General features: G+C 32.5%; 1 protein-coding gene across 4 annotated transcripts in view; it reads left to right on the top strand.

Moving 5' to 3' along the window:
- Positions 1–356: 356 nt before the first annotated feature.
- Positions 357–21687, top strand: part of LOC118192252 (synaptic vesicular amine transporter-like) — a 105426-nt gene continuing 84095 nt past the window's right edge. For 3 of the 4 annotated variants that reach the window (XM_035363175.2, XM_035363174.2, XM_035363173.2), the window contains exons 1-2: positions 357–454; positions 20974–21124. In XM_035363175.2, the coding sequence (XP_035219066.1) occupies positions 20995–21124 (130 nt within the window). In that variant the 5' untranslated portion in view covers positions 357–454; positions 20974–20994. The remainder of the gene's footprint in view (positions 455–20973; positions 21125–21687) is intronic. The other variant, XM_035363176.2, reaches the window with a different exon arrangement.

Below are 21687 nucleotides of genomic sequence, written 5' to 3'. Positions count from 1 at the left end.
GCTATTTGAGTATGAAATATTTTTCTTTCAATGCTATTTCCAGTTGAATGTATTTATTACTAATACGTCTGAAAAAAATTGTGTCATAAATAAATTTAAACCATTAAATGAGTTTTATTTAATAGATATTTTTAAAGTTTTATTTTAAAGATAATGAAAAAGTAACTCAGTTGCTTCACGAAGAAGACCAATATGTTAAAAATTATACTTTAGTACAGAACCAAAACTTCCCGCTTAATTTGTCAGTAATTTCTGCTGCAATTTTATGTAACGCGATCGCTGATAAAGAATATACATGAAAAGAAAGAAAGGAGATTTAACATATTTTTGGCGCCCGAGGCGCAATTTGGCGAAGTCCTTGACAAGTTAAAGATTCTCAAGGCTCGTGATGCAACAGTGGGTCACGAGCGCTAGGCTTAGAAGCATAATCTCAAGTGAATGAAAATCATCCCAGGTAAGCTAATACCGCTTTCTTTCATCTGGATATATAAATATAGATATTTGTGCTATCGGTAAGGAGACTAAAAATTCATGCGCTTAGTTTCGATCTTTAACTCTCCAATTCTCTGTAAATTTTGAGAAACTGTCAATTTTAGAAAATAAGTGACTGAAAATACAAACATTCTTATACCTTATAGGAACAAAAAGAACATTTCATCAGAAAAATTAAACAAAGCGCATTTATTAATTTAATGCATATATATAATGATCTAAAATTCACTGAGTTCAAAAATAACAATAGCTGCAAAGTAAGATAATACTAATTTATTTACTAAAGAAATATTGATTATATTATCTCCTAATATAAATTTAGTAGAATGTATCAAAAAAGAGTGAACCCATATGCAGGAAGTTTAATTCCGGAAATTGTGTTTTAATGTAACTTGAATGTAAATCATGAAAAAAACGTTTTAAGGGGACTTGAAATTAAATCATGAATAACACAATTTCAGACTTTGAAAAAGAAATTAAAAATTAAAAAACAAGTAATTATTGCTATTTATCGGAAATTAGTTGACTTTTCAAGAGAAACAAACCAACTCCCGTTCAATGAACAATAATTAATAAATGCGAAGGTGTTTCGTCTTTTACTCAAGTAAGAATGATGATGCCAAACTGTCAAATTAAGTTAGGCCAAAATTGTAGTTCATGTACATTTCACATTTTACTTTCTTATTATATATATATTTCAATTTTTCAACTTTTATTTGATTTGTTTTTGCAAAGATAACATTGTTATGTTTCTTATTTTTCTCGTGTTTATTTCAATTACTTTGAGTTTTATTTCATAATTCCAATTAAGATTACTACTGTTTATTGTGTTTATTTTTATAAAAATAGTCTTGAATTAACATGCATAAAAGCGAAGGTGTCGGGGACATTTACTCAAGTATTTTGTAAATTTTACTACATAAATTGGATTTTTACTCAAAATTTCTAAAGAATTTTGTATTAGCGAAAATGCTTCATTCAGAATGAGTTCTTTGGTACTCTACTTTGATTATAAATCCCATCACTTCATGGAATTATATCGTTTATATATATATAAATGAATAATTTTGCAGCTTTAGTGCAGGTCATGGGCTTTTTAACTTACTCATTACTTTTATTTAGAATATATATATATATCTTTATATTTTAAGGATATAAAGTTCAGAGTTATTCCCAAATTTTCGTCTTACATTTTTAAGAATTATTTAAGTTTTAATATCAACATTTTTAAGCAATTGTTTTAATTCAAAATTTTTTTGCATTTTTGATTTGTTAAATATTCGATCAAATTAAATTGCTATGCGTCTCATGAAAAATAAAATAATAAAAAAAAAGGATTTAATTTATTTGCTACATAAAATAAGGTCTCTAATTTCTTCAGTTCAGAAGAGCTATTAATTAGATTCTTGATAGAAATTAGGCATATTTAGGTTATCATATCATAGCATTTTTTGGGGTGTATTTTAATTATGGTAAAGCACACTAGGACTATCTGCCTAAGGGGAAGGATGCCTTCGTGGAGGACTTTCTAAGGGAAACTGGATCGTATACACGTTACACAAGGGAAAACCACGAAACCACCCATGCAGCCAGCCCGTTCGCGGGATTCGAACCTCGAACCAAACTACCCGTGTTCAGCAACTTTACCGCTCGGCCGCTGGTGGTCCCTTAGGTTATCATAGAGAAATGCTTTACACAAAGTGCGCGGAAGGAAAATTACAGTTGCTTGGTAAAAATTAAAAAGTAGATATTTAGTAGCTATGAATCATATTCAGAAAGTTGCCGAATTTTCTTATTTGGTATTTTTACATCAAACATGAAGATTCGAATAAATTCTTAACTAACAATTATTTAATAATAATTTAAAATATTTCCTTTACTGTAAATTAAAATTCAGAATGACGTTGATTCGTTTATTAATGGTACAATTTGCTTTATCTTACTGCGTTACATTTAAACAAAATATCACCTTTTCTTATTATCTTAATAGATTCAATCAGTTACTTGAATTTAAAGAAACTGAGCCAAGATTGACATCAACAACTAATGCATTCAAAGACTGAGAAATATAAAAAAATAAAGCATTCCTAACGTTTAAATAAATATATTTGTATTTTTAAATGAAAAATGTTTTAAAAAGTATCCAGAACAGTCGAAATAGCGGAAACAAATGACGTAAATTTCAAAAGATGAAAATTTTATAGAGGTCATTTATTTAGATGATCTCGAAGTAGGTAAGAACTGCATTCATTTTGAAAAAAATTATAATTCCATTGTTTTCGATTGTTGTTGTTGATATTTAAGATATAGTTTTTACAAACCAATTTAAAATTGATCTTGCCCCTGGAGCATGATCACTGGGGACGCTCGACGTTAACAAAAAGATTGCGTCATTCTACAACTTCAATATTTTCTATAGCCGCTTCAATTTGCTTTGAATGTCGGATAAAGAGGAGTTCCAATCTGTAAATAAAAAACTGCTCTTGCATTTAAAATGTCTTTTGTTATGTTTCACGGCTTTGAATAGTGATCAACTACAGCTGTAAAGAAATTATTAATTTACTTCTTTTTTAATTTTTGGAAATACTTTCGTATATAACGTTATGTATACCAAAATATATTGATAATTTAGGTTTATTGCTGCACTGATGCATGAGTTTCTTGCAAGCCAAAAGTTTAAGATTTTGTACAGTGTCTCTGGATTCTCCAAAACTATCTCTATAAGTTCTTTTCTAGGTTTGGTTTGGTGTATTTGATTATGGCAAAGCACTCGAGGGGTATCTGCCTAAGGGGAGAGATGACTTCGTGGAGAACTTTCTAAGGAAAACTGGTTCTTATACACGTTTCATACGAGGAAAACTACGAAATCGTTTACCGGATTCGAACTATCAGTGTTCAGCGATTTTACCGTTCGGTCGTTGGTGGACGAGTTCTTTTCTGAGTCAATTACTCACAAATCTCTGTATTTGAGAAGAGAGACTAGAAAATGTGCATTGCAGTCATGAACTGCATTATGTTCACTGCAGTTATGAGCTGATATGCTTCTTGATTTGTAAAGTAGCTGTTTGATGGCAATTAATTCCAGTCATAAAATGTTTAATGGAGGAAAACAGATATATTTTTAGTTTTATAAGCTAATGGAGACTCTTTGAAGAATCCAAATATATTTGATTTTGTAATTACTACATAATTAAAACACGAAACTATTTTGCCTGTACTCGATATAAAAAATTTGAAGGGGAATTTATTTTTTTTTTTTTTTTAAGAAATTGACTCAGATAAAACTTTGATGGTACTTTATAAAGAAAAACTGAAGCGAAACAGCTTCAATAAACTCTATTTTTTACTTGAATGACAAACCTTTAAATTTTGGTGTAGTTATGCTGTAGAGATATTAGGCATTTTCAGAAAGAGAAACCTGGAATATCAACTGTACGCTCATGGCTGCCCATTAAAAGGAATTTAGAGATTGCTTTTAATGAGCAGACATTTTAATAGTAAGTTTCTCTAAATCAACGATCCTAAGTCAACATAGCGTCAATGGTTGTAGACCACCTCGTTTCACTGAGTCTGTTTACAAATAAATTCTCCCCCTCCCTACATTATAATTATCTATAACCTATCTCCTCTCTCCTTTTTGAAAATCAAAACTTATTGTATGCGTTTTAAAACAGCAAAATATTGGGCTACTTCCTAACATGACCTCGCGGCGTAGCTGCCAGTTAAATTTATGCTGTATGATGTGCGCATCGTGGTACATACGCTTTTTCAAATTAGCTTGTAAACTTGCATAATTATTTTAAATACTAACAGAGATGCTAAAACTGTGCCCTCTGCACATTTTACTTCTAAAGATTTATATATATTTTAATTCTACCCTTTTCAAATAATAGGAATTATCTCGTGCAATACTTATAAAACCGATAATTATTTATCTAATGTCAGAGCGTACATGATGTAACAGTTAGTTGGTCATTATGAGTAACATCTAGTATTTAATCGCGGGTTGTTGTAAAATGGGCGACTTAAATTTCTGCCTTTAATTTTTTCTTTGTTTTTTTATTGCTACTAACACTACAAATACATTCCTAACTTAGTAAGAATAATTTAATCTGCCATAGTCACAAATGGTGTATCTTAATATGATACTCCCAATAAAGAGCATCAAAACACGATGACTTCCACAAGAATTAGAGACAAAATAGCATTTGTATGGCTTCTAAATGCTGGTCCTAGTATAAGCTGTAACTATTACTCCTTTTTACTTACTTACTTTTTAAAGATAGCCAATACACATTTTAATGCCTCTGTTCAATGTTTTTTTTCTCCTCTTTCTTTCTGTCCTTTTTTCCCCGTGCAGCTTTATTTGTTTCATCAATTCAGAGTCAATTCGATTACTTACGGAACTACGTTTAGTTTTGCGATACGTGCGCATTACCTTGCGTATCCGCAAAAGTGGAGTAATGACTGGAGGAACAAAACAAAGGACTAATGTTTATGGTTCTCCTGTTATTAAAAATCTTTCAATAATAATTATTTGTACCTGTTTACGCGATAATACGCTGTTGCAATAACCTGTTTATGAATAAAGCAATAATCTTTGCTAGTTTCTCCCTCATCCCATTCCTTATTTTGCAATAAAAATATGATTCATTTACCTATCTGACACAGAGCCTCTTGTTTTCTCTATATTCGTTCTTTTTTCTTAATTTTATCAACTGAAGCACATTTGTTAAAATATACTTGTTTTTTATTATATATATTTGTTTTTTTATTAACACTAATTGATTACACTGCTATGTCGTTAAGATGAGGGATAATTTACTTGCTGGTAAGTACAGACTCTCATATAAAGTTTTCTTCAGAACCCTTTTAATAATTTGTTTTATTCACTTCTTTCGCTTCCTCTATTTCTTTCCGCATTATTTTGTTCTTGATTTCAGTTTTATCACTTCTTATAATGAATCCAGTGCTTAACTTACATATCGAGGAGTGTGAGGTACAGCTTCGCTTCTGCGAATTCTTCACATTCTTCATATTCAAAGAAATAAATAAGAAGGATAAATTTTTTCCATTTTGAAAATTTAGCTGTTTTTTTTTTGTTTTCCACTTTTTTTTTTTTTTTTTTTTAAATTCGAATTCAAACTCTCTTGCCTTTAACTATGAGTATTTTACTATCGAAAGCAAAATAAATATCTATTAAAGCAAAAATAAACATATAAATAAATTAAATAAATAATTACTTACAAAAATCAAAATTTGTCAAAATAAAAGAGTTACAGTAAAATATGCTAATATGTTCAGTGACAAGTAGTTTCTTACCGACTTCAACCAACCGTTTAAACTATATTAGGTATACTATACATTCTTAGACTGCTTTACAAATGCTAGCCGATCACAGTAACGTAACTATCAGTTTAATATCAGTCACGTATTTTGTTTCATCTACGTCCGAATAGCACTTAAAGACTTCGATTTGATAGGGCCGTGTGATGGAACTTAAGAGGGAGGTGAAATTCAAGGCTTTAAAATAAGTTAAAAAAATTTCACTGCTCCATTTCTAATCTTATAAGGTATTTCTCCCGCTTTCCTAGCGTGCCTTCGTGGTGTAATGATCAGCACACTAGGCCGGTATTTCAGAGGTCCGTGGTTCGATTCGCAGCGAAGGCGTTGCTAAATTTTCAATCTCTCTTGCTTCCAAAAAATCCTAATGTCTCTACAGTGGCGCCTGAACTAAAAAGGGTATTGGATGATGATTCTCCTCACCAAGGATTTGGCGATTGAGTCCCCTAAAAAACCCCAGTCGCCCTTTAAAAGGGGGACTATATAAGGTATTTCTCCCACTTCCCTAGCGAGCCTTCGTCGTGTAGTGGTCAGCACACTGAGCCAGTATTTCAGAGGTCCGTGGTTCAATTCCCGGCGAAGGCGGTTGCTAATCTTGCCTGCTTCCAAAAAAATACCTAATGTCTCTACAGTGGCGCCTGAACTAAAAAGGGTGTTGGATGATGATTCTCCACGCCCAGGATTTGGCGATTGGGTTCCCTAAAAACCCCAGTTGCCCTTTAAAAGGGAGAGTATGTAAGGTATTTCTCCCGCTTTCTTAGCGTGGCTTCGTGGTGTAGTGGTCAGCACACTGGGTCGGTATTTCAGAGGTTCGTGGTTCGATTCCCGGCGAAGGCGTTGCTAATTTTTCAATCTCTCTTGCTTCCAAAAAATCCTAATGTCTCTACAATCTCATACTTCCACCGTTATGATGTAAAATATGTAGTTTTCGGAAGCAAATCCCCTTCCCCCAAAAAAACCCTTACTACAATTTTTGCTTTGTGTTGTTAACGGTACGTTCATGTTCAGGAATTTTAGGCAGTACCGTAGCTCTTGCTCCTTTTGTATTATAAGGAAAGAACATTGTACTTTAAAGAGAGAAGGGAGGCCTAGAAAATTTTTCAGTGGTCTCTAATTTAAACTACAGTTAAATATTTAAAAATAAGTACTTTATTTCTCAGGTATGCTAAACTGAATTTTTTAAAATTCTTTTTGTGAGATGTTGAATTCTGAAGTATCACCGCACAGAAAATGAAGTCTCAGCTATCGCCCCATACGCTTGATTCTAAACGTGGCCCTTTGAAAGATGACTAAAACATTTCCTTTAGATAGCTTTCAGATGAGAGGTGTAATATGTTCTGGATGATGTAAAATGTTCTGTTCTTTGTAAGAGTTGCCAAAGGCCGAGATCAGCCTGCGAGATTAGTAAAGTATTCATCGAATTTGGAACTGTGAATGAAATGTATGATACAGTTAAATGATGACATTGCCGCTACCACATGCGACTAGTGTGCAGTTAGCCTAATTCGTTCTTTTGTCTGAGGAAGAAAATCTAGGCTGAGATCACGCAGTTTTAAACTCTGTTTGTTGCCAGGGATGTGAAACAGATGTTGGACTCCTTTAAATGGAAGAATTTCTGTCTCACATTTTAGATTTCAGATCACTCATCATGAGATTCTCCCTTTTCGGTCAGCTCAAAAATCACTGAAAGAGCAACCTCTCTAGAACATATGGGGTCCATTCTTCAAAACAGAGTGACCATAACGGGCTTATAACTTTCGAACAGAAACTTGTTTATTATCTGTTGTAATAATAGATGGCAAACTCATATGTGAAACTATAGACATATGTGATAAACGTATATAAAACTAATAAGTCTTAGAAGAAAAGTACTGAAATAATAGAACGGAATAGGGAAAAACTTATAATTTAATCATTTAATCTTTTTTTCCATTGGATAATCCATTGCGTAATACTATGTCTCAAAATACCTGTACATTAATAAATGAAAGGTAAACTTTCAAACTGGAAACTTCAAATGTATATGTTTCATGCATAGCTTACAGATAGCAGTATTTGGCAAGTTTCAGCTATATCTACAAAGTTTATATTTCACTAATAATCTGATTATTACTGCGCCGTTTATACTTCTTTTACCTTAAATGAGTATGAATAACATTTTATTAGGCGTATTCAATTTGGCAAATCTTTACAAAATTTAATAACAATATGCATACCTCAGCATTCGGCTTATTAAATTTACCATACCTTTGCAAATTTAATAACGATAGTTTCATGGTATTTGCTGCGTGATTAATTCAAGACTATGTTAAAAAAATTATCTTAAGTAAAACGGGATTCTATTACGTTAAGCAATAGATTTTGGGGCTGTAGTTTCATATTAATTAAGACTCATAATTAATAAATTATTATTTATTTATGTAATTAAATGGTAGTTACTGAATTCTCACAGATAATTTAATACCATGCTGTGAGTTTTCAGATAATTTACATCATTGCTTTTTATGGCATGTTCACATACTTTCCCGGCCTTTTTTCCCTTTCACGTATCAAAGAAATGAGAATTATTTCAAGTATACGCATTTTAGTTTTTCACTTATGAAACAGTTTTTTAGTTTGCAACGCGAATTAATTCTACTTTCATTGCTATGCTGAAATATTTACAAGCTATAGCATGCTTACCTCCCTTGCATTAGAAAATATTTCTTGAAGGCCAAATAGAAACCGGTTCGTCTTATTTAAGCTTCTATTTTGCTATAATATTCTTATTAAAATCTTCAGTACTTGATAAGGCAAAAAAGATTATTAATGAATGCAATATCTATCCTTCTGTAATGATATAGCTTAGTGGAAGGGAATTTATTTGTTAGCGTTTAAATTGTTTTAAAAAGTATTAGTTTCTGACTCGGCGATGCTAAAATACCAAAACAATTATTCAAAATTTAAGTATTGCAGAATTTTACTGAGAACAGTTAGAAAATGAGCGTACATTTTCTAGCAGATAAATTCAGAAACATGTAGATTTATCGATCATTCAATTTCCGAAGTTAATCTTTTAAGTTATTCTCTCTCTCTCTCTCTCTCTATATATATGTATGTATGTATGTATGTTAGGCGTACAAATATGTTTTAAAGCTTCTCTCATGTGATGTATGCTGTTAACAATAAATAGATCATCACTTTTAATTAAATATTAGCAGATGAAATACAATTATTTATTTATTTATTTTTTGGTGTTGTTCTGAGAGCCATAGCATTTATTGTATTGTGGCTAAATTTCACACGGTTACTTTAATAAATGTGAATTAGTGTTATTATTGCAAATTGCTGTTGTTAGATTAAATATTTTATTTTTGCACCTTATGTGTTAAGATTATATGAAAGTATATTCAAACAAATATTTCTATGGAAATACTGATTTCTTTTCTTTGAAATAATGAATCAGATAAGAAGATAAAAAATTTGAAAATATAAGAAGCTTTGAGAAGAGTAAGCATTTTCTAAAATGCATACCATTTCAGGACACTCGTCATTCATAGATTTGGTTTTAAAGCATAATTTTAGACTGAGTTGTGAAAGCTATAAAAAATAAAGATATGAAAAAAGAAAGAATCGAGGAAATGTATCAAAAACATTTGTGGTTTTTATATTATAAAGTAAGCTGCATGATATCGTATAAATCAAGGCAGCTTTCGTGTGTTTGTTTTATTCAGTTAAACCCAAAAAAAAAAAAAAAAAAAAAAAAAAAAAAAAAAAAAGAAAGAAAGAAAGAAAGAAAGAAAGAAAAGAGAAAAAATTTATTGATGAATTCAAAATCACTAGCTAATAATATGTATTTTAAGTAAGATACATATGTTGTTGGTATTTTTGTATATAAAAATGTGGTAGTGTTTTTAAAAGTGCAGAATGTTACATAATTGCAATACAAAGGCTTAATATTAGTTCGTGTGTGGAGTATGGAAATGAGGATATTCCTTTTGTCTTCGGGTTGTTTTTGGGTTGTATCTTTGGGTTACTCTCGAGTGACATTCTCAAAAAGGGTAAACGTTTCCACCACGCAAACAGTTTTAATTAATTAATTGTAAAATAAAAATACAAAACATGTATTTATGGGAAAGATATTGAATTTAGATAATTTTTAATTGTTTTACTACTTATATATATAGTCGTATAGAGTTATATCGTAGTCGGTTTTTGTGATAAAATGTTTTATGACAGCGCCAACTACGAGTATACTCGTAACGAGTATATTCGTAGTTGTCGGTTGCTTATAACAAAGACTGATTACTTTTACAACAACTATTATAACAAAGATTACTATAAATTGCTTGATTATTTCAGTTTCTATGTTATTTACTTTATAATTACTTATATTAATTATAATAAAGCTCTTGAATTGTGCCAAGTTGTTGTGCTTTTTTCTAATCCCCAAAGCCAGACACAGAAATAATGCGCACTTAATTTTTGCCCCTATATAGATTAATAAAAATGTTTTTTCATGAATAAATATTTCTTGGTAAAACTTAATAGTTTTACCAAGCAGTGTTTGGCGTTATTGACTGTTCTTGCAGGGAAGGTATTGAATCAGTCAAATCTTACTGAACTTAGAAACGTATCATCTTCAATATTCATTTTATAAGATGCCATATGAAGTGTTCCTTTAGAAATCCTTTTAACAGAAGCAAATAACCTGTACCATCTCCTGCTCATATGTAAAACTTCAGCTTTTCCGCAGAGATTTCCAGTTTCATCTAAAACAGCCATACGTCATTTCTCTGTGCACCTACAAATTAGGTAGGGATTCGAATTGTGTCAAATTCTGTTTATATTCTCATCTGTTATCAGGCTCCTCGCATGTTTTGATATGATTGATTAAACAAACTCATTGATTAGGAATGAAACATTACTTGTCCAAAGCAATATTGCCTTAAATCCTAAAAGTTTAGCATTGCTTTAATGCAACGAAGGCATTCCCAATAGGGGCAGAACCAGGATTCCTCTGAAGAAGACGGGGTGGCACACTTGCGTCCAGTGCTGTCGTTCGTCGCACCACTGTAGGCGCGCCTGTCTCTGCTGCAGCGTCAAGGCAAGTCGCTACAGCGATCAGCACGTATTCGTGGTTTTAATCCTTTGGGCAGTGGCGTGTTCCTAGAAAGATAAAATTATGTATAGCATTATATTGTATGCGTATCAGGTGAGCTACACGATGAGATTATGAAAACTTCGGGAAAGACTGATGAAGCTTACTTTTATAATTTCAATCTATACATTCCGACAAATGGTTTCATGAGTATTTCGGGAATCTTCTCATGTCTAATCAGAACATGAGCCAGTTTCCTATAAAATATCTTTCACAAAAGCTTCCATCCTCTGATAGTTAGCCCATGTGTGCCTTGCTTAAATAAAATGAACCAATCATAATATTTATAAATATAAGGCTTTACAATTATATTGGAATAAGAAATTATTTCCTTTAAGTCGTGTTTTTATAAAAGCAAGTTAAACAACTTCAGGTATCAGTGTAAGCTGATTTATAGGAAGACAATTTAATGTGGCAAAATACATATACGAGCTAACTCGACTGAGAAATAATGCCTTTGTGAATAATTTTCTATGCCTTAGTTTTCTATGTCCAAACATAAGTTAGTTTTATGCCTAATAATATTTCAAACACTGTCTGCTAATCTGAACTTCTTAAACCTTTATTATTATAAAACTTTAGCTTAAGTTATGATTTTTTTTTTTTTTTTTTTTTTTTTTTTGTAATGGAACTTTTACTTAGTCTTGGGAAAAATCTTACCTATCTTTATTAAGCTTGTAAGGTATTTCTCCTCTCTTCCTAGCGTGCCTTCGAGGTGTAATAGTTCTCCGCGCTGGTCCGGTATTCCAGAGGTCCGTGGTTCGATTCCCGGCGAAGGCGTTTGCTAATTTTTCAGTTCTCCTGCTTCCAAAATATACCTAATGTCTCTACAAGCTTGAGAATAATTTAACATAACTTTATGGGAAAGGAGAGAGCAATGAGTTAAACCAGAATAATATCTTGTATAAAGCAAGCTAATGGAAGAGTAATACAGTAATTAAGCGACTTTTCTCTGTTATTCAGTATTGTCTTATTCGCTGTATTATTTCTTCAAACAAAATTTTATGTTCTAATTTTTCACTAAAATTCAAGTATTTTTTCGGGCAAAAGAAACTTTTAAATCTTCCCAAAATCCAAGCATAATTATTTTTTTCATTTACACGAAAAAATACTTATAATACATAAATACGAAAAACAGAAAAATTTCTTAATACTACTGAAAGCTTTCAGAATTTTCATTTATTCCTTGTTCGAAAAGAAAGGTAAAAACGGTAGGAGGGTGGATTTTTAAAAGATCCTGTCCGAGGAATAATAGAATCTCAATTTGATCTTAGCCCCAAATATGAGAACCCTCAATATCCTCTGCTGTCTTTTCAAGGCATGGGGAAGATATGAAAATTCCTGTGGATAATTGATATGAAGCGCCCGCTGAGGCATCCGCAATAAAGCCCCGAAGTATGTCGAGGGAAGAAGTTTATGAATGGGTTGACTTCAAATCCTGGTATTTAATTAAAGGAACTATATTTAGAGATGGATGCTTACTGGGAGGGAAAGGGAGGAAGGAATTGGAGGAGCTATAATAAATGTGCAGATGCTCATTTTTGCTTTCGTTGCGATTTATTACAGGCATTTCTTTTATGCTAATAAAATAGGTTTTATGTTCTTTTAAAGCTAGAAGTATATTAAAGGTATCAGCGTGTTAATAAGGAATGTAAACATTATATTTAACAGAAATATTTAAAAAGGAATTTGGTAGAAAATATACCTTTATTTCATTCAGATATACAGTAAGTCAATATAATAAAGACTATAATGGGAAAAAGATACATCCTTTAGGAAAATAATATTTGACATTCATTTCAATTTGAAACTCAAATACAAAATGCAGAAATGTTTCAGGGCGAAAGTCTTCTTAGGAGAAAAGGCGTGAACCTCCATTGGCCAGCTGCCTTATGTTTCAATAAATTACTTGCCTGATTTAAATGGTGTGCCATTTGTCTTTTTATATGTAATTATACTGGTGATTGCTCTCGAATTAGTCATAAATGACCATATTTTGTTCTTTAATATTTAATGAAATATGGAGGAATTAATCAAGAAAAACTCACCTATTTTACAGCGACCTTAAAAAAAAAAGGGAACTCCTGAATTAAAATAAAAAAAAAAAAAAGCTGCAGAGAAGCTTAAGAAAAATCATTTTGTACCTTTTACAAAATATCCTTCACCAACGCCAGACGTGCATGGCAGCATCTAAAGATTTAAAATGGATTTGCTTGTTTAGTTGCTGAAACTGCATGAAACAAATTTATAGTAGCTTTAAAATAATTTATATAGAGCTATTTTTTCTCATTAACACTGTATTATTCTACTGCACTGTTCTAACTGTTAAATGCTGGACCTGTAAAGAGAGTTAGACCACTTATTGTCTTATCTTAGTTATTAAGTTAAATAACATCAAGTTGGAAGAATATTTAAAAAAATCAATTTTATTTATACGTCAGCCTGACGATTACACGACCTGTGTAAATAGCAAATCTCCGTAGTTGGTGGGAAAAAAAAAAAAAAAAAAAAAAAAAAGTAAAATTCAAATATTAAATTACAAGGCAAAGAGTACCCGCAAGCTCTGACTTCGACCTTTCATTTTCGAGAGAAATTACAGCTAGATAAGGTAAAGCCAATTCAATCACTTCAAACTCTGAGAGAATTAGTAGCGAGACGATTAGCGACTGCTGCCAAAATCTCTCTTCTGAACTCAAGAACTCTGCAAAATAATAATATAGCTGATTGATAAACATAAAATCCTGCAGTGCTATTGAAGAAATAATGAGATATTGAATCAGATTTAATAAATGATACTAGATTGCAACGTCCGGTATTCCTGGCTTGCATACACTGCTGTTAGACCTGCTGTTTCCTGGCTTGCATACAAGTCTGTTAGCGACTTATGGTTAAGACTAGAAGGTGAATACAACAGGCATATTCACAAAGCCTACAGACCATTTCTTCTATGGTCTGCTCTCATTGAATGAAACATCTACTTGGCGTTCATATTTGGAATAGCGAGTTATCGCCTTGTAGGCTTGGTAATTAACGCCAAACATACCTTGTGGGCTTTCAGTGAAGCGAGGAAAAACACCGTAATTCCATAAACATTCGGTAAACATTCGATAATTTTTTATTTTATGAATGAAAGCTAAGGGGGATTGTGTGGAATATATTTTAAATAATCTACTGATCTTGTTACTGGTTTATTTGTAATTGGTTAAAGAATGAATTTAAACAGTTAAAAGTACGATAATTGTTTTGCAAGAAAAGTGTTTACACGGAAATAGCATATGTACTTTTTCGACATTTCTGTTAGAAAGAGTCTATTGTGTAAATGTCCATAGCGCATTAATTGATACAAATAAAGGAATATTAAAAAAATAAACCAAATGAAAACATTCAATAAACATTTAAAGGCGTCGGATACCTATTCTTTTTACTTAAATTATGAGTAAGTATAACTAAAATTATATTTTATTCCGTTATGCGCTATTTCAATTGTAATGCTTTCTGGGATTTTGGATCTTGGATCGTAATCTTGCCACTGGTACCTACTACAAAAAGTACAAACCAGTAAATAAAAATAAGAAAAAATTAGCATTAACAAAAATAGAGAAAATAAAGGTGTTAATTTTTTAACACACATTTTTTAACTTTAAGGCGAAAAGACTAATAATGACAAAGTCTTTCAACAAAGTGAGGATAAAAACCAGTCCGTGCAGGGAAGAGTTTGTAAAAGCCACGAGCGGGGATAGAACCCAGCATCTAGAAATCTAGGAATTTTTTCCGTACTACGTACCGCTGAACTGCGGTTTCGGTTTTGATTTTTGCACGCTTACTGACTGACTGAGTCGGATATAGCCAAAATACCGCAAACATGCAGTGTCTCTGGCTCAGTAATAATAAGGTCTAAAGGCACATCACATACTACTATCCGTACGTAGTATCCCGAAGGAAAGAGGAGATAGGTAAGGGGGGATCGAACATCACACGGTCAGTAACAACAAGCGATCATGGACGGTGAAGTGTTTGCGCAGGTCTTCAGTGTAATACATAAACAAAATACGAGAGTAACAAACATATATATACAAGTAACCCTTCATTAAAAGTAAAAATATGTACTGGAATAATTACAAATATATACAACAGTGAAAATATATGTGGACATGAAATTAGGTGGGTCTGCTGGAGTCAGCGGTAAGGTGAGCTTTTGCGCGCTTTCAATCAATCAACCAATCAATAAGCTCTTATGCCGAGCTGTCGCTGTTACAACGCGACGTTCCAGTTCCAATTCCAGTGTTAAGCCGCGAGTAGCTTGCAAATTTGCTCGCTTTGTTCCGGCTGTCGTCACATAAATTGTTACTACGAGAGATGCAGTGAGTTGAATCCTCAGGGTGGTTCCGGAGGACAAACTAGGAGGAGAAAAGGGCGTGACCAATAGTCACGTGTGACGCGGCAAGGCTGTCCAAGACGAAGTATTTAAAATAAATTTTTACATGCAAAATTACTAACAAAATGGCATGTAATATCAAAAGTATAATGTGGAAGTATGACATTGAAGATGGTGTAGATGTCTCATCAGATTTATAATTTTGCCACCGTGCGTGAAGGTTGTTATTTTCTGAGCTCATGTCGGCCCATGATCCTTCGCCACCCGGCGACGCTATTCCCAGTCAGTGCTGGTATTTTATTATTTATTACTAATTTCTAAACAGTAAAACATAGTAAAATTTGTAATATAGTAAATTATTTACTCCATTACTACAGCCTACTATCCACCACAATCGTAACACAAACATCGCGTAACAACATTAACAGAACGCCTCCATATTGCTTGTTTGAGAAATTTTTTCTTATGAAGGTAGCGGGGGAGGGAGGTGGATTTTTTTCCTCACGTTAGCGTTTACACGGAGGAAAATAGTTTTGCGATTGTGAAGGAAAGTGGTCGCGTTAAAGAAATGATGGTTGATACCGGTATTTATTTGTAATATCAGAAATGTAAATGCGTATGTGTGTGTAGTCAGAGAACCAACTCGTGGCAAAAACCACCTCTCTAAGATGACCGCCTCTGAAAGAAACCAGTATTTCTGAAAACATAAGTATAATTTGGTATTGAACATCCCCTCTGTAAGACGACCATTCACAAAGAAATTTCCGCAAGTGTGGCTGGTCGCCTTAGAGAGATTCATTTCTTACAGAATACCTGCCTAAAACGACCACCTCTAAAAGATAAACGTATTTCAGAGAACATGAGTCTATATTGATATTGAGCAACACCTCTCTAAGGCGACCACTTGCAAAGAAAGATTTTTATTAGCGGTTGGTCGCCTTAGAGAGACCTCGTCGTGCGTGGTGCACATGATTACTGTTGTTGTTTACGGAAAAAAAAATTAATCAAATAAATAAGCATATTTAGTAAAAACCCTCTCTTAAACCCACATAGCACAAAAACATCCTTAAGATATCCCGAGGATGTTGCACATCCTCAGGACATCCCGGAATATCCCGCGAACCTCCTAAACACCTCTTCCCGAGTGCTTAATGTCACATCCCGGGATATCCTCAGGACATCCTAACTAAGTCCCACTGGCAGCGTGCGGGATGTTATTAGGATATGAACTCCTACTTGCTACATCCTCAGGACATCCCGGGTTATCCCACTAACCTCCTAAACACATCCCATTATATCCTAAAAACATCCTATCTATGTCCCATCAACAGCGTATGGGATGTTATTAGGATTTAAAGTCCTACTTACTACATCCTCAGGACATCCCGTAATAACCCAATTTCCTCCTAAACTCATCCTCCCTAGTGCTTAATGTCACATCCCAGTATATCCTTAGGACATCCTATCTATGCCCCACCGACAGCGTATGGGATGTTATCAGGATTTGAAATACTAGTTACAATATCCCTTTAACGTCTTAAATACATACTCTGAACTGCTTAATGTTACATCCCAGTATAAAACCAGAAATCTTCTTTATATTCCAGTGAAAGTGTGTGAAGGTGTTGTGATAACCTGAAACTTGCTTATTTTCCACAGACAGTCTCAGGTCTTCCATCTGTGGTTACTAAGGAAAAATAAGAAATGTTAAGAATATTTATACAATTTATTTTCTAATTTGAATTTCAATTTATTTAATAATTTGGAAATATATCTAAAACTGAGCAAGAGACTTGAAATTAATTATTAATACAAAATATTATAAGAGAAAATTTTGCTTTAAAATATTAAAAATCTTTCGATCATTTTTAACCATTCAATAGCCCAAAACTGAATTCTTCGATATATTCATAATTAAATTATTCTACAAATTCAGTTCTGACTTCAGTTAATTTGTATTCAAAATTCAATAAAAAATTAAGCATTTAATAACCTTTAAGTAGTGGACCAGATGTGTGTAAATTTTGAAATTCTGAACTTAAGTCGGTTACGTTGATTGAATCATTTTTCATGGCTACAATATGATTAAACAGTTCATGAGTTCCTCTTGCTATTTGCTGTAATGGAGCGGAAGATTTTCTAATCAATTTTTTTATAGAAGATATATAGCTTTCAAATTTAAATGCACTGTAATTATCTAACGGCCCAAACATTTTTAAATCTTCGCAAATATGCAGTAGGCCGTGAACATTATGAGCAATATACTGTTTTTCATAATAAAGCCCAAAATTTACTACGAAGAGTTTTCATAGAGACTGTGCGTATTCATCAATTGCCGTCTGATTCTGTATTTTGCATAAGAGTCTAATCGAAATATGAAGTAGTAAAAAATGATCATGTAGCTTTTTGTTAAATTAAAAAAAAAAAAAAATAAAAAAAATAAGTGGGCTAGTGTACAGTAAAAATTGACGGTATTCTGTAGCTTTCCAGTGTTTCAATTCTTTTAGAGTTGGTTCCTTGGTTTTCTTGCAAATTCAATTGGTACATAAAGCTTTAAAAACTGGTCATTTAAAAAAAATTAGTTCAACATTTTTATGTGGTAATCGTGCTTGTAAGGTGCCTCCGCCTGTCCTAATAGTAATCATTTTTTGTACTACTCCTAAGCACACAAGGGGCATAAAGTCTAACGGAATATTTATTAGTCCTATATTTGGAATATTCCTTAAAATGGGATAATCGTTTTGGTAATCGTCATCAGTCAGTTCTTCTTGAGACATAAAAGTTCATATTTCGAATCACAGTTTTAAATGGAACTTAAAGAATATTTGCTAGCGCGAAAATTCGACACAGTCCTTTTTCATAATTAAATACTACTTCATCTTCTGACGAATCCGATAATATACGTTGATTTATTCTGCTGTAAATCCATCTTTTAGATATCTGAGATAATTTTTTTTTTAGTTCTGATCATTTTTGTAGAATAAAGGAAACATTTAGAAACTTAATTTTCACACTCTGTCAATGTAACGCTTGCAAGCGTCAGCAAGTCAGTTCGTAACTGAAAGAGAATTTGGAACGACGGCTATTAACGTTTAGCAGAATAGCTGAATTCTAGAAATCAGAAAGTAAGTACGTGTACTTTCCACTTTGTGAGGTTCTTCAAGGATATCACTATTACGGAGCAATTAAAACCGTTGGGGGCGTTCTGCGTCCTTTGTTGTGAAGGGATGTGAAGGGATATTTCCCTTGTAGGGGGATACAAAAGAAGGGAAGGTCTGACACATAAATCTGCCACGTTAACAAAAGAGAAATCTTCTTAGGGCATCGGCTACAGAAAAAGTGCTCAGAGGTGTTACATTCTGAGCGGAGCTCAGTTTCTCAAAAGCATAGAAAATTTGAGAAGCAGTTTTACGAACAATGATAATGATGATCAAAACTTTAAGATTTTCAACTTCAATTGTTATTTATAGTATAAAATAAAGTAATAAAACTGCTGAGTTTAAAGAACGCGTTTAATTTAAAAATTAAATCATTTTAATTTAAAGTTTGAACATCTATTTAATCCGTTATCTAATTTTGAGTTTTCATAACAACATTTAACTTTGTGTTATATACCTTGAAGAAACGTGTTTACTGCATTTTCTGGATGTTACAAATAAATTAATAAAGCAGCAATTATTGTTAAATTATGAGGAGTCATGTAGCATTGTCGGCATAATGTATAAGACTGCAGAGCGCTGGATATATTTTTTTCGCGCTTTGTTTAGCAAAGACCAAATATTTGTATGGTTAAAGAGGTAGCAAAGTGAGGTTTGAAGAGAGTAAGAACTTAATGTTAGTTCTTCCCATTCTCAAACCTTATTTTCCTATTACAGAGAGGTAAAAAATAAGTTACCTCTTACCTCAGTCGCTTTGAAAGACTAATTCTCATTATTAAAGAACTTACCAGAAAATGAACGAAGAAACTGCAATGAATTTTTTAGCCCAATAAAATTATTCTTCTGTTTATAAATTCAAATTAAAGCAAGTTAAACCTCGTACAGACTAGTTTTTAACTGCGTCTGTAAACTAAAATTTCGTTTGTTAAAAAAAAAAAAAAAAAAAAAAAAAATTATTGTTACTTATTACTGCACAGCACTAAACATCATTCATTACTAATATAATAGTGTAACAGATCAAAAAGTATTTTTTTTCTTTTGCAGTTTCAAAGTATAGTTATTTCTATGCTAAGAACTATCGATGAATTTAATAGAATACTTTTATAACTTGATATTTCTGATTAGTGCCTCAGAGACGGGTAAGTGATTATAGTGACTGATTGCCGTACAGAAGGGCTCAAGTTCGAATGCCATATAAGGCATGGATGCACATCATGCCCATCTGTTCATAGGATAAATATCTTCGTAAAAGATTTTCTGAGTTAACCTGTAACGTAAATAATATTTGTGTTCAAAGATATTAGAAAAGTATCTAAAATAATGTTTACAAAATATATTATGTAGCAATTAGAATTTAATCGTAAACACACTTTCAATATCAAACTGAAAACGGATGAAAACACGTGACTATAATTTGTAAGAAAGTTCTCTGATCAATAGGCACTGTGAAATAACAACAAAAATTTGAAAATATTATTACTTAATACTTACAGCCAACATATACAAGACGAAAACCAGTGTAAGCATAACAATTAAATTTTCATATGCAGAATAGGTAATCCATAGAGTAAGATTTCGATTCGTATAACATGACTTGCGTGTGGTACAAGGTTACTTTAATATTTTCAGATATGAGCTTCCATAAAAAGTAAGTACTAAAGATATCAGAGAAACAACATCCTCAGCAGATCTTCATATATCCCGGGACATTACGACTTGAACAGGACATCCTTAAGATGTTGATTTACGAAGTCCTCAGGATATCTGAAAATCAACATCCTGAGGAGATCTTCATATATCCCGGGACATTGAGACTTGAATAGGATATCCTCAGGATGTTGACTTAAGAAGTCCTCAGGATATCTGAGAATCAACATCCTCAGGATATCCTAACTGCTTCCCGGGACATTGCGACTTAAATAGGATATCCTGAGGATGTCTTGTGTTATGGGGGAAACGACCACCTGCATTTCCAGGTTACTCTGATGGTCTTAAAAAGATGATATTTTCATTCTGTTAATTTTATTGTTTACAAGAAATCTATTAACGTCACATAGAAAATTAGCATAAACCCATATAAACTAACAGAGGATTTATTATTATAGTGATACCAGTAAGAAAACCAATAAAAGTAAATACGTATAAACCAGTACAAACCAGTAGAAAGTTCTGACATTGATGTTGGTTGTATGGGGGTCTATTAATACCAGTAAGAAAAACCCACAGAGACAAACAGAAACCAGTAAAAGACAATAGAAACCCATAAAACGTTATGGGTACCCATAAAATGTTTTACTGGCTTCTATGGGGCATTTTTAGCAGGGTTGAAATTCGAAAAGTTAGATGGCCCACCCTATATTAGTAAACTTCGCAATTTATGTTTAACACAAATTACATCTAAAAAGGTATTTAACTCCTTTTATGTTCTCATACGCTGTAAACAATAAATTTATCTTAATTTGCAGATTTTGTAACTTGCTGACGCAATGGGAGGGGAACAACTTGGAGATCCTGGGTGTTGCGGATGTTTATCACATCTAAGAGGATCAAGGCGCTTGATTCTGTTCATTGTGGCTATAGCTATACTCCTTGATAACATGCTACTAACTTCCGTTGGTAAGTGGAATATCCCTAAAGATAAACAACAGTTCACTTTCATTTCACGACGTGGATGCATTTAGTTTTGTATTTCAATGTATTTAATTTCAATTCAATGTGCGATTTAGATGTATTTAATTCTGTGCATTCAGATTTGAAACTGAAACCGTATCACACGACAACAATTTACTATGTAAGTGTTACAGAAAAAAAAACATTAACAATAAACGCAAATGAAAATTAAATGGAAAGAGAGAGAGAGTGAAAAATTAATGTCTTATACAGTTTCAGCGAAAGTGTAATGAATCCAGTTGGAAACAAATGTTATCAATTACGCTTGGATTATCAAGTTCGCAACAACGTTGATCAGTACTTAAATTTATCTCATCAAAAATGCTTTGACAACTAGATTTTTAAATAAAACAGGATTTTAATTCATCCATAAAATCCTGTAATGCATTTAAATTAAAGTTCGTTTGAATTCCCCTTTACCATTTTTGAACTTATATCGTTCTATTGAGCAATTTTTAAGATTTCGATTTTATGCCTATTGTTTCATTGTCATAATGATCCCTACTTTT

This window comes from Stegodyphus dumicola, chromosome X1, assembly GCF_044657685.1.
Source record: "Stegodyphus dumicola isolate Sdum_Otavi_A_Nest chromosome X1, ASM4465768v1".
Lineage (NCBI taxonomy): Eukaryota > Metazoa > Arthropoda > Arachnida > Araneae > Eresidae > Stegodyphus > Stegodyphus dumicola.
The sequence above is the reverse complement of the archived record's forward strand: the minus strand, read 5'-3'. Positions and strand labels throughout refer to the sequence as shown.